This window comes from Zonotrichia albicollis, chromosome 3 (assembly GCF_047830755.1).
Source record: "Zonotrichia albicollis isolate bZonAlb1 chromosome 3, bZonAlb1.hap1, whole genome shotgun sequence".
Classification (NCBI taxonomy): Eukaryota; Metazoa; Chordata; class Aves; order Passeriformes; family Passerellidae; genus Zonotrichia; species Zonotrichia albicollis.
This window is the reverse complement of record NC_133821.1, coordinates 12352540-12368059: the sequence shown is the minus strand read 5'-3', so window position 1 is coordinate 12368059 and position 15520 is coordinate 12352540. Positions and strand designations below refer to the sequence as shown.

General features: G+C 44.2%; 2 protein-coding genes across 23 annotated transcripts in view; one reads left to right on the top strand and one right to left on the bottom strand.

The window, feature by feature from the left end:
- Positions 1-804: 804 nt before the first annotated feature.
- Positions 805-1994, top strand: LOC102065273 (prolyl-tRNA synthetase associated domain-containing protein 1-like). The gene is made up of 2 exons (XM_005486796.4): positions 805-936; positions 1509-1994. The coding sequence occupies exons 1-2, from the start codon at positions 856-858 to the stop codon at positions 1944-1946; spliced, it is 519 nt and encodes a 172-aa protein (XP_005486853.1). The 5' UTR covers positions 805-855; the 3' UTR covers positions 1947-1994.
- Positions 1995-3292: 1298 nt separating this feature from the next.
- CCDC88A (coiled-coil domain containing 88A) overlaps positions 3293-15520 on the bottom strand; it is a 71668-nt gene continuing 59440 nt past the window's right edge. For 7 of the 22 annotated variants that reach the window (XM_074536678.1, XM_074536674.1, XM_074536679.1 and 4 more), the window contains 7 exons: positions 15172-15375; positions 14812-14883; positions 14180-14266; positions 14000-14056; positions 13775-13855; positions 12148-12404; positions 6671-10928 (listed from right to left, as the gene is read on the bottom strand). In XM_074536678.1, coding sequence (XP_074392779.1) covers positions 9915-10928; positions 12148-12404; positions 13775-13855; positions 14000-14056; positions 14180-14266; positions 14812-14883; positions 15172-15375 — 1772 coding nt within the window. In that variant the 3' untranslated portion in view covers positions 6671-9914. Of the gene's footprint in view, positions 6129-6669; positions 10929-12147; positions 12405-13774; positions 13856-13999; positions 14057-14179; positions 14267-14811; positions 14884-15171; positions 15376-15520 lie in introns of those variants that run through there. The other 15 variants (XM_074536689.1, XM_074536693.1, XM_074536690.1 and 12 more) reach the window with 12 other exon arrangements.

Below are 15520 nucleotides of genomic sequence, written 5' to 3'. Positions count from 1 at the left end.
GCAAGGGCCACTGTGAGGCCAACACACCTTGGGGCTGACCTGAAAAGCGTTTAATGCAAAGATAGATTTAGCCTGTGAAACAGTCATCAGAATTTACTGCAAATCTGCTTTTTGAGTTGATCTTCCACTGGATGCTGCCTGGAAATCTTCCTGTACACTGCTGTAAGGCTCTGGGAATTAGTGTGGGATCGTATTTTACCCATGTCTCTTCACTGCAGAGTCATACTGTTTTAATTTAAAGCTTATTACAGATTGCCCGTTTTTCTGAAGGGTAAACTGGAAACAAATAATTATTTATGTCATAGGTCAGGGCTATGGTTTGGATTGTAGAAATATTTTCCAACTGCGTGGCCATTAATGTTTGGCATTGTCCCTTAGCTGCAATTCCTGATTATTATTATTGGTTGATTTAAAAGAATACAAATGATGCAATTTTTGTTTATAGGGTGTATAATGTATTTTGATTTTCTTTTTAGTTTTTTTTCGTAACTTTCTTATCTAGCAGCGTTTTCAGGAAAACTGTGCGTAAGGAGCCATAACCTGAAATTAGAGTAAGAACATGGACAAAAGGATTAAAAGGTAAATATCTGCTTGAAACCAACACTTGAACCAAATACAGTGTGTGCCGAAGCAATGCGTTAATGTCGCTGTTTGGGAAGGAAATGGCTTTAAGGAACACGAAATGTATTGAACTGTGCGGGAGGGGAGGCTCAGGTGGGTTGGGGACATATTATACCCACGCTCTGATCTGCAGGGGGGTGCTCCTTAAAAAACGGGCTCAATTTTGATGGATTTGCCCGTTCTTTGGGGCAGGGCGCGGCCGGGGGCGGGGCGGAGCGGGGCGGGCGGGGCGCGATGGCGGCCGAGCTGCGGGAGGCGCTGGAGCGGCGGCTGCGGGACCTGGGCATCGCCACCGTCACCGCCGAGCACCCCCAGGTACGGAGCCTCCTGAAAACCCGGCTATAAACCCTGCCTTGACAGCGGGGCACAGCGGTATCAGGGCGGGATGCGGTTCTGCCCCCGCGGCTTTAGCAGAAGTATCAGTGAGGAAGTTCTCGCAGGGCCTGGCACAATGGCTGGGGACGTTTTTTGGTCGCTTTGACTCTGCCTCCAGATCCGCCCCCTTTCCCCCGTAGTCTGAGAGGCGGCTTGCCCATTTATTTTCCCTGAAGTCGGCGGCATCCAAGATGCTTCCCAAACTTCTGCTCGCTCCCATTTACAAGCCACGTCATTCCACGTGTGTGGAGCCGCAAACGGGAGCGCTCCCAGCGCTGCCTTTAGAGCGAGGCATTGCTGCACACACGAGACAGAAACGATTCTGAAAGTGTGCCGGAGCAGTTCGTCACATTTTATTCGTGTTCTGTTAAAATTCCTTCATAAAAGGGTACAGCTTTTAGGCCGAGTAGAACATTCAGCATTTTCTAAATATTTAACAAAAGATACCTGCCAGCACACGACTGGGAGTCTAATGGGATACAGTCTGACACCGCACTGCTGCCGTTTTCCAGGTGTTCACTGTTGAGGAAATGATGCCCCACGTCCAACACATGAAAGGAGCTCACAGTAAAAACCTGTTTCTTAAAGACAAAAAGAAGAAAGGGTTCTGGCTGGTGACTGTCCTGCACGACAGGCAGGTCAATCTGAACGAACTGGGTAAAAAGCTGGGCCTTGGAAGCGGAAACCTCAGGTTTGCTGACGAGAACGCCATGCTGGACAAGCTGCGAGTGGGTCAGGGCTGTGCCACGCCGCTCGCCCTCTTCTGTGACCAGGGAGATGTGAGGCTGGTGCTGGACGCTGCCCTGCTCCAAGGGGGCCATGAAAAGGTCTATTTCCATCCAATGACAAATTCTGCAACCATGGGCTTAAGCCCCGACGACTTCCTGAAGTTTGTGAGATCAACAGGCCACGAGCCCATCATCGTACACTTCGATGAAGACATTAAGTAGAGGAAGTTCATTTTTCTACTGCTACTCGTAGATTTTTGTAGAGCAAAACTGGTGAAAAATCTCATTACAAATAAAACTTTAAAAAAAATGGCTTACTCCTTTTTCATTTGTTTCAGTTATGTAAATTTGTAGCATATAATCTGGTGAGAAAAAAATACTGCCTTTCAGTTATCAGGTTAACAGTGTTCTTAAAAAGACATTTTGCAATCTACCACTAAGTAGCTAGTAAGTAGAAAAGGCATTATTTAAATACTACTACAGTCTTTATCAGTAAATGGATAAAACTAGAATTTCCCAGGCATGGGACTGGCCTTGAAGGTTCAAACTTGACATTACAAGGAAAGAACAAATTCCAAGTTGTAGGACCTGTCAGCACCCCCAGGACAGAGTGACTGTCCCTGCACCCATTTATATCTTACTACACATTGCTTTCTTTTTATTCTTTTTACCTAAAAAACCTATACTACAGGAAATGCACTTGATTGTCATTTTTCAATCAATCACGGTGTGCTGAAGACAGAAGCAGCAGAAATTCCCTCAAGTGCAGTAAACATCCCCTGGCAATGAGCACCCCCAAAGCCAAAGCCAGGGGAGCAGTGAGTGAGGGATGGAATCTGAGGGTGATGAGGGTGAAGGCTTTAGGATGCAGCCCTAAGTGGAAAGTGGACACTTTCCCTAAGGAAAGTGTCAGTACAAACAAAGCCTCCAGGGCAAGAGCATCAGCATGAACTGAAACCAAAACTACAGGAGCACAAATGAAAAACATGGAAAAGGATTTGTGATCTTGGGTGAATGAACAATTACTATTAACTGAGTAGGAAAAATCATCATCTACATACAGTAAGGCAAGTTCCTTCACTCACAGCCTTACCACGTTTCATTCATCTGGAAGGATCTGGCACCTTTCTTGGAGCTCTGAGTGACAGAACCCTTCACCATCCAGCAGTTCCAGTTCTCCAGCTCTGACAGACACAAACCAACCCCATCTATCCTGGCGGCATGTCCAGTGGGAAAGAAGTGACCAAAAATGCTGCAGCTGTAGGAAGAGCACTAGAGAGATGTCCAGATCCATGAGATTTTACAGAAGGGAACATCTGGTATTTAGGAATACTAGGCAGATGAATGAGCTGGACTGAGAGATGCACCACTAAATTAGCTCCACATTGATACATTAGGACGTGTCTTTAAATCTAATATTTATCTTCCTCTCTCCCTGCCATTCACTCTCCCTCCCCCTTAAAGTTTTATTTATTGTGGTACCCCTAAATCCCTTAGCACTTCAAAAACAAAAGAATATTAGATTTGACTTGCCAAGGTTTTTAAATGTGGAATGTTTTAAATGTGACAAATTGTTTGAAGGATGTGCGCAATCCTGGAATCTGCACTGCCTAAAGTGTGACTAACTTCATCCTCAGAAGGGATCCTGAGACTCATCTCAGCAAAAATAACTACCAGGCTTCAAATACTACACCTGGCTAATCTAGAATGATTTCTTTTTGTATTTACTTATGAAATCAGTCTCTTTTTTTTTTAATAGTATCAAAATAGAGTACAGTTAAAAGCTACCCAGCTCTACACAAATCACACAGAACAAACTACACATGGTCCAGAAAAATTCTGCTACAGTTTTATCAGTTTCCTTCCAGAAGAAATACTCACTGCACAATCACCACGACACCAATACCCTTCCAGTAACATCAGTTTCCAGAAAAAAAGTGTGTATAAATATACACACACAAAATAAGAATAAAAATTATTTGGTTTGGCATTTTAATAACATCATTAATAAATGTATACAATGGCAAACATTAAAAAAATCAATATGTAAAGGAAATTACAGTTTTAAATAAGAGCTTTTTAAGTTCTGATTCACACCTCGGTACATTCCTTTAAGGCAGTTTTATTAATATCAAAGCATTATTTACATATACATCATCAGCTACCCCTAAAAATCACACATGAGCTCCCTTTGTTAGGCTGCATCATGTCCCGGACAAAATTTAGAAATAATGATAATAACAATAGGTGTTGGGAATGTTACTAAATCCTCAGAGACTATCAGAAAAGCAAATAGAACACACACATTGTATGGCATGAGAACCTCCTCTGTGACCTGGAACTGGCAGTGCTGGGGTTGGCATTCCTGGGGTACAAAGCTGCCACGTGCATCCCTGGCATTGGGAGCAGCAGGAACTGAAGCTGCTCCCAGGGCAAATTTGGTTTTTTGTATTTCCCTTGAAGGGCACAGAGTGGGAAGGTGAAGAAAGGAAGAAGGAAAGGGGAACTGGCAGAGCACAGAGAGCCACCTGACTGCTCCGGTGCCAAGGCAAAGCAAAGCAAAGCAGCTTGAGAGGAGCTGAGCTGGCCAGTGGAGCAGGAGGATCCCTGTGTGAGGAAAGGGCACGTCCAGCTGTGCTGAGGGCACTGACACTGCCCAGCAGGGCTCCACACACTGCAGGGTGTGCCAGAGTCATGGCAGTGACAGTGCCAGACACAGGCACTCAGCTGGGACCCTGGCACCATTTGGCACTGCAGTCTCCACCTCCTGGGTCAAGAGCATTTTTCTGTAACAGCAATGTGACAAAGGGCTCTGGCTGGGGGTTTGAGATGCTCAGTCCTCTGTCAGCAGAGAGTGAGGAGAACCCAGGTCCTGAAATGAGCTTGAACTCAGTCATTCCGAGTGAAGAGAGATTTTCCTGATCTTTATGGCCTTTGAATTGTCTGTCATACCCCCTATGCCCTCAGTACAGATCTTTTAGCCCATTTTATCCCAAAGAAATTTTCAGAAGAAACTAATTTTCAAGAAAACAAGCGGAAAATCTCTCCTTCTAAAGCTTATTGTGCATGCCTCTTTTTTTTCCCCGTTTTGAGAAGATTTCAAGCTTTTGAATGCTTTCAACTGCCTTCAGCAGGGGGCTCACCTTCTGAGGAAGCTGCAGGTGACATTGTGCACCTCCTGCTGGACACTCGGAGGTGACACAGGGAACTCAGCCCCTCACACGAGGAACAGGAATGTGCTTACTGGCTTTAATAAAATAGAACAACTCGTTTTGGGTCTCAGTTCCCATCATCTTCCTCTGAGCTCGCTGCAAATCTTTCCAGACAAATATATGCGACCACCAAATGTACCAATAATGTTTGTTGACTTTAATATAAATCAATAATGAACAAAATGTATCTAGTAAAAGATAACCTTAGAGGGAACTGATTGTAAAATGCATATGATATTATTTATATTTCTTTTTGCCATCAAGAAACCTCCTAAGCCACAATCAGCTCATGTCAAAAGACAAACAGTGAAAAAAAAAAATTAGTCAATACACAAACATTGTAAGACAGTCTTATTCTGGAAATGGCATTTGTGGAAAACAGCCTTGTATTAAAATAAAAGTTATAGAAAAACCATACCCGACAATTTCCTGTCAGAAACATCTGAACATACATATGCAGAGTAACTGGGGAATGTGAAAAACACAAAGGACAAACAATGTCTCTATAATACCATTATCCCATGACTCCCACTTCTGTTAGTTACCAAGCTTTTCCATGGATGTAAACAAATTCTTCTCTTGCAGTATGCAACAAAAATCAGCATAAACTTTCTTAAGAGCAATTTCATGCAGATTATGCTAACCAAATAAGGCAGTGAAGTGCCAGTAGCTGTGAGGTTTTTGTATCTGTATATACAGTCCATTTCAACAAAATTCTACAGCATTTCCTTTAGATTTACAGACGTAAATAGAAACTGCTAGCTTTGGGGGGGTTTGGCTAATTATTAGCAGAAGCTTAAGCAAATCAGTGGCTAATTTCAAAAACAGAAGATGAAAGAAGTTTTGTTTTGTTTTGTTTTTTTTTTATTTTTTCCCCTGGAGTAATTCTTGAGACCTTAAAATCCTCGGTCCTTAGGGAGATGAGAACTGTCCTTTATTCAGTAGATCTTAACAGTGCAATGTGCAATAATTCCTAAGACCATCTACACATTTTCGGCAGTAGACTCCAGTAGAGCTCCTTGATTCAAGGAAGGAAGGAAGGTAGGTAGGTAGGTTTTTATTTCTTGCCTGCTCTAGTCACGAAGAATGTAAAAAATTCCCTTAATTTTTTTATTAATGATTCCTACAGTCGCTGTCTTGTTACTTCAGATATAAAGGCTTCACACTGAGATACTGAAGGACACTTTTCTCTCTGTGTTCAGTCGAAAGGCAGAAAGAGAAAAGAGTGTAAGAAAAAGCTTCAAGTGTAGAGGCACAACACACAGAGTTCAGTCACTAACAGCACTAACAGCATGCACCAAAGGGGCTCAGGGAAGTCGAGAAGAGGACAGAACACCAAAACCAAGCTTTATAACAAGACAGATTCCATGGGGTACTGAATACTCTGAGTTTTGTTCAACGCTTCCTTCAGATTTACCTGTCCCTGTCTAAAAAACTGACTACAGTATTACTTCTTAATGGGATTTCTTTGAACTTTCTTCTTCAGGAGATTGGAAAGCTAAAGCTAAATGTCATTTTTACAGGCAAAAGGCTGAGCAGGACGAGGTTCCCTGTCTCTGGAAGAAGCTCTGCAGAGCCACAGGCGCCAGGCTAACGGGTGAGCGCGAGAGAAGCCAGGGAAGCAAGCAGGATTTACATCTGGTTAATGCAATGTGCTCTGGGGCTGGGATGGAATGCTGTTAGTTTGTTGTAAATGAAATTCATCTCATTTACAGGTTGGGCAGGAAACTCACCACTTGGCCCACAGCTCAGGTAGTGGGTAATAGAATTAGGAGCTTTGTTGCTCCCTAGACCTGCTTTTTGAATTTCTGCTTTCTGGGATAGCTTCCACATCTGCAGAGAAAAGCATTTCAGGTTATTCATTGTGTTTATCAGGACATGAAAAAACCCCTCATGCATTAAAACACATTCTACTCATTAGGAGAGCAAAAGGATACATGAACACTTCCTGGTTGTTTTTAGGAGGAAAGGACAGAGGAGAGGGACAGAAGAAACTCACTGCAAGTGCCTGCTCAGCTGCACTCACTGCCATTCATCTCAGCACTTACAGCAGCCAGGTGTTATTCCTAAAGCCACAGTCAGATACTCATCACCTTTAGCTACACCAACCCTACATTTCTGCATCAATGGAGATAAAAAGCAATAATGAGGTGCAATCACAGCTGACTGGCCCTGGCAGAGAACTTCTTTCACTGTGTTTTGACCTGCTGCACACCGACAGGAACGTCACATTCAGCTCCACAAAGCACAAAACTGTCTTGGCATGCAACAGCCTGAACATGCAAAATGCAGATCTAAACTCACCAGTCACTGAAAGCAAAGCATCAAGCAAGCCCTGAGCCAGGCAAACCTCAACTGTGAGCAAATGGCTGAGCTGAACAACAAAACCTCTCTGGGCAGCAGCCACATATTTAGTGTTTATCAGTATCATGCAAAGCCCTAACTCAGCACTGCCCAAGGCAGCAGGAAAGGGAATGAGCAAGGGCTCCATCCTGCCATGCACATGGCCCTGAGGAGCAGCAGGGATTGGGAATGGAAAGAATTCCATGGAACCTTCCCCTACTTGAACAGAGACAGACATCCACAAACATCCAAAATGTGAAGGAGAAAAAACATCCTTTTGTCCATGACAACCTTTTTTTTTTTTCATATGTAACAAACAAATGTTGATAGGAGATTATTCAGAGCCATTAAACACTCTCTTGCAGAACATTCTGCTGCTGCTGAACTCAGTGGAACAAAACAAGTTATTCTCCTCAGAACTCAGAACTGAAATGCAATTCCTTGCAAATTTACAAATCAGAGCAGAGTGCCTCGAGCTGGACAAGGTCAGTGTCTCCAGCTCCAGCAGACTGCAGACACTGGTGCTCCAGGACACTCCTGCCTGGCCATTCCAAGGCCCTTGGGGTTTAAGAGGGAAGCTGAGGACAATACTGAAGTTTTTGTAGGTGTGACTGTCTAAGAACCTAAGCAAGAGGAGGAGGCAACAGCACACCCAAGGTTTCTGCAGCCAGAGCTGACCTAAAGCAGGTACAGACTCATTATGAGCAGTGGCTCTGCAGGGCACAGGAAGAAAAGCCAGAGCCTGGCAGCTCAGGGTGAGTTTGTATTAAGGGCTCTATAGGATTGTGATTCTTTAAACAACCTGCAAAACGCTTTGTGCACACATCACTTGGGATGCTGGTGCTCCTCACCTCCAACCTAATCACAACACAAATACACATGGAGAGAAGTCAAACCCAAGGCCAGAACACTTCTCTTGCTCTGTGAGAGTAAACATGTGTGAAATTGAGATGATACAGCTCAGATTTCTCATTATTTGGCTGCTGAGATAGCTCCAGAGGGAACACAGCAATAACTGACTGTGCCCAGTGCTGGGGGAATGAGAGATTTATCAGCCCAATACCAACAAGTGGTGCAGACCTGGGGAAGGACTGTGCCACATCCTCCAACCAACATTTTATTCTCCACACACATTCAAAATCCTCCCCTTGCTCCTGAACTGCAGGGCTTCCCATCCCAAACAAAACTGAGCCCTGCCAGACTCCCACATGGGATATCTGCTGCTCTTCCTTGGGAGCTATGGATTCACTGCCCCTCCCTAATTAAGCACGAAGGAATTCAAAGTTCAGCCCACAGTGGTTCTGTGACTGCCACAAAACTGCTGGCAGAATAAATGCAATTGTACAAAACAGAATGTGACACTTGTTTTCAATATATATTTTCAATTTTAATTATTTTTCCTCTAGCTATACTGTCATTCCAATTTTTTATAACTGCCATAACCAATGTCCTCTTGCAAAGAAGTGCTCATGTCCAAAGCCTAGTGTAATTATAGCTCAAATCTGATACAATTTTAAACTCTCTTTGAATTTACCATTGAGAAGTTCCAAGCACGTGCAGAGCCAGTGGCACATTAACTAATTACTTTTCAACATTTCTCTTCAGCTGCTCATCTGGAATTTAAGGAGTTTTTTGCTGAAGTATTCATATCCTCCCATAACCTTGCAAGCAACTTTGTTATTTTTTCTTTTATTTAACTGTATTAACTTAACATTTTCTGTTATTTTGTTACACCATTTGTTTTCTATTACATCAGTGGTACTTCCATTGACAAGAAAAAATGAATTTCCACCATACTCAAGACAGTTTTTTATTCCTATGCATCACAAGGAGCCTGTTATTTGACCCCTGAAAAAACCAAACACTTCACCACAACTGTACCCACGACTGGAAAGACAACGCAGACCAAGGGGAAAAGGTGGAAAAGGTCATTTTTTCATGACAAGTGCTGTGTATCATACAACTATTTATCACCTCTTTGTAAGAATTCTCATTTCTGTTCAGGATTATGAATGGTCTGTGTGTTTATTACTCAGTATGGACAGTAATTAATATTTACTGTGCAAACTAGAGGCACTGAATTACTTAGATTACCGGGCACTTGTTCCTCGTGCATTTATGCCATGACACAGCATAAATGAAAAGGCTAAGAAGACATTGAGATATCTCCAAATGCTTCTTTCCATTAATACCCCATTTTTGAAAGAAGAAAACAAAGGGTTTTTTCCCTCTAGGTAGATATTCAGTGTATTACTGAGAGCTCGAGCTCCCCTGCCAGTGCTGTCCTTGTCCCAGGAATGCTGCTCCCTGCGCCGTCCCGGGCATGCGCTCGCTTTAACATGCAGCAGTAACCAACAGGAAAACACCAAAATATTTGCAATGCACGACAAATAAAAATAGAGCTTGTATTATAAAGGCATGCAAAATATACACAGTGCAATTAATGGTTCATGCAGGCTTTGGTGGGGTTACAATTCCACATTCAAACATGCCACAGAGTCCACAGGGAACAACCACCCCGCGGATAAACAGCAATGATTCCTTCATTGGAGGGAAGTTTCCTCTGTCATCCAGTGGACATGGAGAATACCTTTATGGCATGTTAGACATAAATATTTAATAATACAGCTTTCCTTCATACACAGCCATACTCATACCACAGGGTCTGGTTATCTTCTGAGACCAGCAGCGGGGACTGGGCCTGGCCGGGGCCGGGGGCAGGGACAGGGTCCCCGGTCAGAGCTGCCCGTGGCTCACCCTGGGCCTTTGGAGCAGCACAAGGCTGCTCCTGGCTCCTCAGCACTGACCTGAAAGCTGACACGTTTGCCTGCTCAGCTGCCTTGGAGGTGGATCTCGGGGGCAACCCACTGATATTGCTGACTAACTCGGTGTTGAGGGATAGGAAGGGCTGGGGCGCAGCAAAGGAGCCTGCACTGCCACTCCCAGCCCCGCTGGCTCTATCCCAGAACGCGCCCGCGCTCGGCAAAGTCCTCTCCCGGCCGCCTGGCCTTTCCATCCTGGAAGGCTTGGCCGGCTCAGGGTTACCTCCTACAGGGCGCGCTGCGAGCGGGGGAGCCGCCTCTCCCTGCGGGCCGCGCTCCCCCCGGGCAGGCCCACCGGGAACACAGGGAGAGGACACCCGCAGAGCCGAGTACTCACTGGAGCCGGGCGGAGCACTCCTGTCGGCCGGGGCCGGGGCCGCATCCACGGGCACGGGCGGCCTACTGTCCTTAGACAAGAAATCATGGATGCTTGTCCTTCGGGTGCTGCCTTCTGCCGTGGAAATGACGCTGCTGGCACGAGGTAAGGTGGCGTAGGGGTTGCAGTCCCTGGATTGTCGCTGGGTCACCGTCGCTTGGATCTTTTCCTTCACGGAGCGGGGCTTCCCCTGGGCGCCGGAGCTGAATTTGATGGGAGAGCTGCTGAAGTAGAGATCCTCAGCCTTCCTGAGGCCGGGCCTCACCAGCTGCTCTGCTTTGAGGGATCGTCCGTCTGAGAAATCCCCCGTGGTTCTGACACTCAGGGATCTCACGATCCCACAGCCAGCTGCCGGCTGCTTCCGCAGCTTCTCCCTCCCTGCCAGCTCCGCAGACTCAGACAAGCTCCTCATCACTTCATCTAAAAGGTTCTCCTCACTTGCAGACTTCATCTGTAAAAACAGAAAATGTAAGTTTCTAAACTGCAATTTTTACCTTTTCTTAAGCAATTTTAGTGGACATAAGTGAACAATTCTACAAAGATTTGATTTTTTTTAAATTTCTCATCTCTAAAAGCAGTATTACACATTTTAAATATATTAAACATGATACATACTAAACATTAAACATGATACATACTTAGGCATCTTCTGCGCAGTTTACAAAAAAGAGTTTAGGTGAATAATATTCAGACTCAGTGAAGAAAGACTGCAGTTGTTTTCAAAATGGTACCAGAGACAACTGGGGAAGAATTAAGCTAAAGGAATTAGGGAAATGCTCTGGCAGAAGACTGGAAAGCTTGAAACCCTTTCACCCAGAATGGCTCTGTGAGGCTATGAAAGGGGCTCTGGGATTGGTGAACAGCAGCAGACCTGGCTTGATGACTTAGGTGGGTTTTTTATTTCATATTGCCAGAAGAGCATTGTCTAATGCTTAAAACCCAAAAATCCTTCTCAGGGAGACCACAAGTGAGAGCCATGTTAAGTATCTAACCAAAAAATGCAGAATCTTCTCCAGATCTGCGTCACCTGCCCCAGACAACCCTGGATCCACACCCCTGAGAGGCCCCAGTCACAGTGACTGGCTGGCTTTATCCTACAGCATATCCTACAGGAGTTTGGGCAGATCTGCTCAAGAACCAGGGATGCAGAACCTGGAATTCCAGCAGAGATGAGGTGATTTGAGGCTTCTTAGAAACTGTCACTGATTCACAAAAACATTCCCTTCATCTTACTCCTGTCAGATTTCAGTGAGCTCCAAGGTCACTTTTGGTTTCCCAGTACTGTTAAGAAGATGAAACTGGAGCAGACAGGAGTCTCCTCAGGGAATGAAGTCAAACATCTTCCTTGTGTTTGTCTGTCTGTCACACAGGACAGATGTGACAGCAGCTGCTGCTGGACTGGAGCAAGAAGAGTGAATCCACTCTGCACATCTCTGTCAGTACAGGCTGACCTTCCTACCCAGGCCAGGGACCACAGAGGGTCAAACTGCAATACTCCACACATTTCCTGCTGGAGAAATCAGACAGTGCCTGTGGGTCTGTCACACCTCTCAGTGCAGGTGTGTGACCCACAGCTCCAAGAAATCTTCCAGGACTTCTACTCACTGTGCCTTGCATTAACTCTGAGCCCCCAGACAGGGCTCTGTGCAGGTAAATCCTCTCCCACTGACCTCACTGGAGTTACTCTTGTTGCTCTCCTCCAGGAACTGCTGCAGGGTGACCACTTCACTGCCAGGGGAGCCCGTTTTGGGGGCTTTGCTGTGGCTCTCGGGTGTCCTGTGCTGGAGCACGGGGCTGGACCTGGTGTGGCCCTTCAGGTACTGGATGGGGCTGCTGCTGCTGCTGGACCAGGCCTCGTGCTCCTGGAGCAGGCTGAACTCCCCACTGCTGTGGCTCTGGGGCCTGCTCTGGCTGGGCACTGCACCTGCTTTGGGGAAGGCAGGAGGTATTTCCATCAGGAACACACCACGAAGCTGTAAACCTGTATAACCCACTGAAACCTGGAATGTTACCAGCTTCAGTTAGCATTCATTCTATTTAAAAGACTAAAAAAAGCCCAGTTGTTATTTTTTACTCTGTAAAATTACACTCCCTTGACTCCTTGACTTACCTTTTGCAGCTCTTCAGACATGGCATGATTTTTTTTTTAAATAAAAACTACCTTTCACTTATAATCTGGGCCTCCACCTACATAATAACATATTCCAACAGGTTAAAGAGACATCTCCACTCTTATTCAGCATCACTGAGAGGCACAGGGTAATTAAATGTCAAAGGAAACACAAAGGACTGAATGGAAATAAAATGTTTTCTCCAACAAGAACTACTCAGGAATGCTGCTTCTCCAATAATTCCTGCTGTTACTCCTAGTTTGTTACAACTGGCACCTGCAGGAAGCACATGGTGTTAGATACAAAATAAATTCCACAACACCAGTTCATTTTATTTGTCAGGAACTATGAATTGCTTAAAAAAGTACTGATGGATAATCAAGTATTTTCAGCTTCATGTCACTCCTAAGAAATGAAATGAAGTTTGAACCAAGATAAATTGTTTCCAGTGGAAATGCCTAAACCTGTACAGACACTGGGGCAAGGAGGATCTCAAGGGATCTTTTACAGAAGGGAGCAATTGAACAGATATAAAATAAACTATTAGAAATATTCAGCTAGCATTCATTCCTAAATTTCCGAGCAAACAGACACCATTTAAGAGATGCAAGCCATGAATATTAAATGAAATCTTGAGCCGGCAGTGCTCTAGTCTAGTCTGCACAACAGTCTCCAGCTAAAAAAGCCACGAGATACAAAAAACCATCGGGGTCTTAATACATGAAATTTAGAGAACACTGATAAAACCAGGAATAATAACAATTTATTAAAACCCAAATATAAAGGCTTCTAGCATGAATCACATGTGCCATTTTGTGCAGTTGTACAGCTCACAGCAGCAGTGCAGAGCAGGAGGATGCTTGGAGTAAAAAAAAAAGGAGCAACTTCTCAGCTTAAAAAGCTTTTAAAGTACTTTGGGGGGGAATTCTTATTTTTCTTATTATAACAATGCTATCCAGGTTAGGTTTGATTTAAAACAGCTGGTAACTTAAAAACTAACACCACCTTTGTAATATTTACTAAAACCATCAAAACCCTGTGCTTCTAATCTGGGGAAAGAAGGCTGTGAAACACTCGAGGAAGCACAGGCTGTGCTGTGCAGTGGGAGGTTGTTGAACCTCTACAGATGATCTTAGAGAGAAAAGAATGGAAATGAAGCACGGATGTGAATTCACCCCCAGCATACCTTTGACTTCATGGAGTGAAGCATTGTTATTGCTATTGCTAGTGGATGTCCTGCCACTATCAAGGCTGGCTGGTCTGGAAGCTGAATGGAAAATTAGGAGACACCATGATGAACAACATTTTAGCAGAGGACACTGCACCTTCACATTCTGCTGCCAGAATGCTCAGAGGATCATGCACGACCTCCCAGGCTGAGCATGCCCATGGGAACAAAGTGGTTTCTTACAGATCAGAAAGCGAAGGAATTTCCAGGCGGTCCAAGAGGACACTTTGGAAAAGGGCACTACAGGAATAGCGAGGTACAGAGGAGAGGAAAAGAGAAAGAGTCCAGTTTAGAATCAGAACTGAGAGGGGAAGCAGGGCTCACACGGGGGCATGCAGGGGCTGCTGTGGTCAGGGCACTTACAACAGATCTGACAGGGAACCCTGCACAGGGCTGGGAGGCCACGCACAGGAGGAGCAAGAGCATCTGCACAGATAAAGTCCTGTACTCCTAAGCCAATACAAGGGAAATGCACTGTTAGTAGCCTCCAAAACGTCTGCTGCTCGTACTCCTTGTAAATGTTTACAGTACAGTTAAAGCTCCACTTCTATTAATAGCCTATTTTTCACTTCAAAGCTTTGCTTGAAGGAACACATAATGATTTTATAAACTACAGTACATGGCAAATTTGGGATTCACTGAAAACTAAACATTGAAAGGCCAGATTAGGACTTGATTTTTTAAGATTGAAATGCTAACTTCCTTTATTTACTATCAACTTAAAATGGAAGTGAAAACATTTTCCCACTAAAAGGGAAAATGTTTTGATCCTGTTCAGATGCACTTCACAAATACTTTCTACCAGAGATACAGAACATCTGTCTGATGTAGTAGTTAGAGAGAGAAAGGAGAATCTGAAGAAATGATACATTAGAGAGATATGAAAATCAGAGAGAGCATGCTCATTGCAATGATGCCATTCACTGTATTTTCACAAATTCATTAACATTCACATCATATATCCTTAATTCATTTAATGAAAGCTCACATCTTACCATGAACTCTTGATCCTGTACTAGAATCATCACTAATACCTTGTGGACTTACATCTTCAAAGGATGTAGTATCTACACACAGAGACATAAAGGAAGATGTAAAATAAAATAAAGTGGAAAGATTATTAAAATACTTATCATTGGTAAAACGGCAAAAATTAAAGTATTTTTCAATGCAATCAATTTTTACTTAGGAAACATTCTATAGGAAAAACCTAGAAACATTTTATGACTGCAGTTATTAAACCAGTCCATTATCTTAGCACTGCAACTCGATCATTAAGATTGGAAAACTTAAAACATTAACTCAAACCAATATTTACATAATTACATCAGGGTGCAAAAAGCTTCTACCTATACCTTTATTATTTAGCAACTGCTTGGATCTGAAGCCTGTGGAGGAGTTGACAGTGGCAAAGTTGATAGCTGTAGTAGAGAAGGCCATAGCTCCCAATTCCTTCCTCCTTTTACCCGTGGATATATCATCAGGACCCTCCAGATGCTCAGAACTACCTGTCCATTGTCCTCCTGCCAGGACCATGGACTGCACCAGGTCATTCATGGCTGGGATGCAAATGAAAGCAAATGATCAGCGTGGGCACCGTACCCGCTGGGGTTGTTAATTTGCATTGCAAAGGTCGGACAGTTTTCTAAGCATTAAAGCGCCCGCAGCAGCAGCAGCAGCAGCAGGCGGCAGAGCAAACCACAC

What these genes read in the sequence shown, in the direction of transcription:
- LOC102065273 (XM_005486796.4), top strand. Translation starts at nt 856, where the DNA reads ATGGCGGCCGAGCTGCGGGAGGCGCTGGAGCGGCGGCTGCGGGACCTG. An exon ending in TCACCGCCGAGCACCCCCAG is followed by an intron (nt 937 to 1,508) that starts GTACGGAGCCTC and finishes GCCGTTTTCCAG; the next exon opens with GTGTTCACTGTTGAGGAAAT.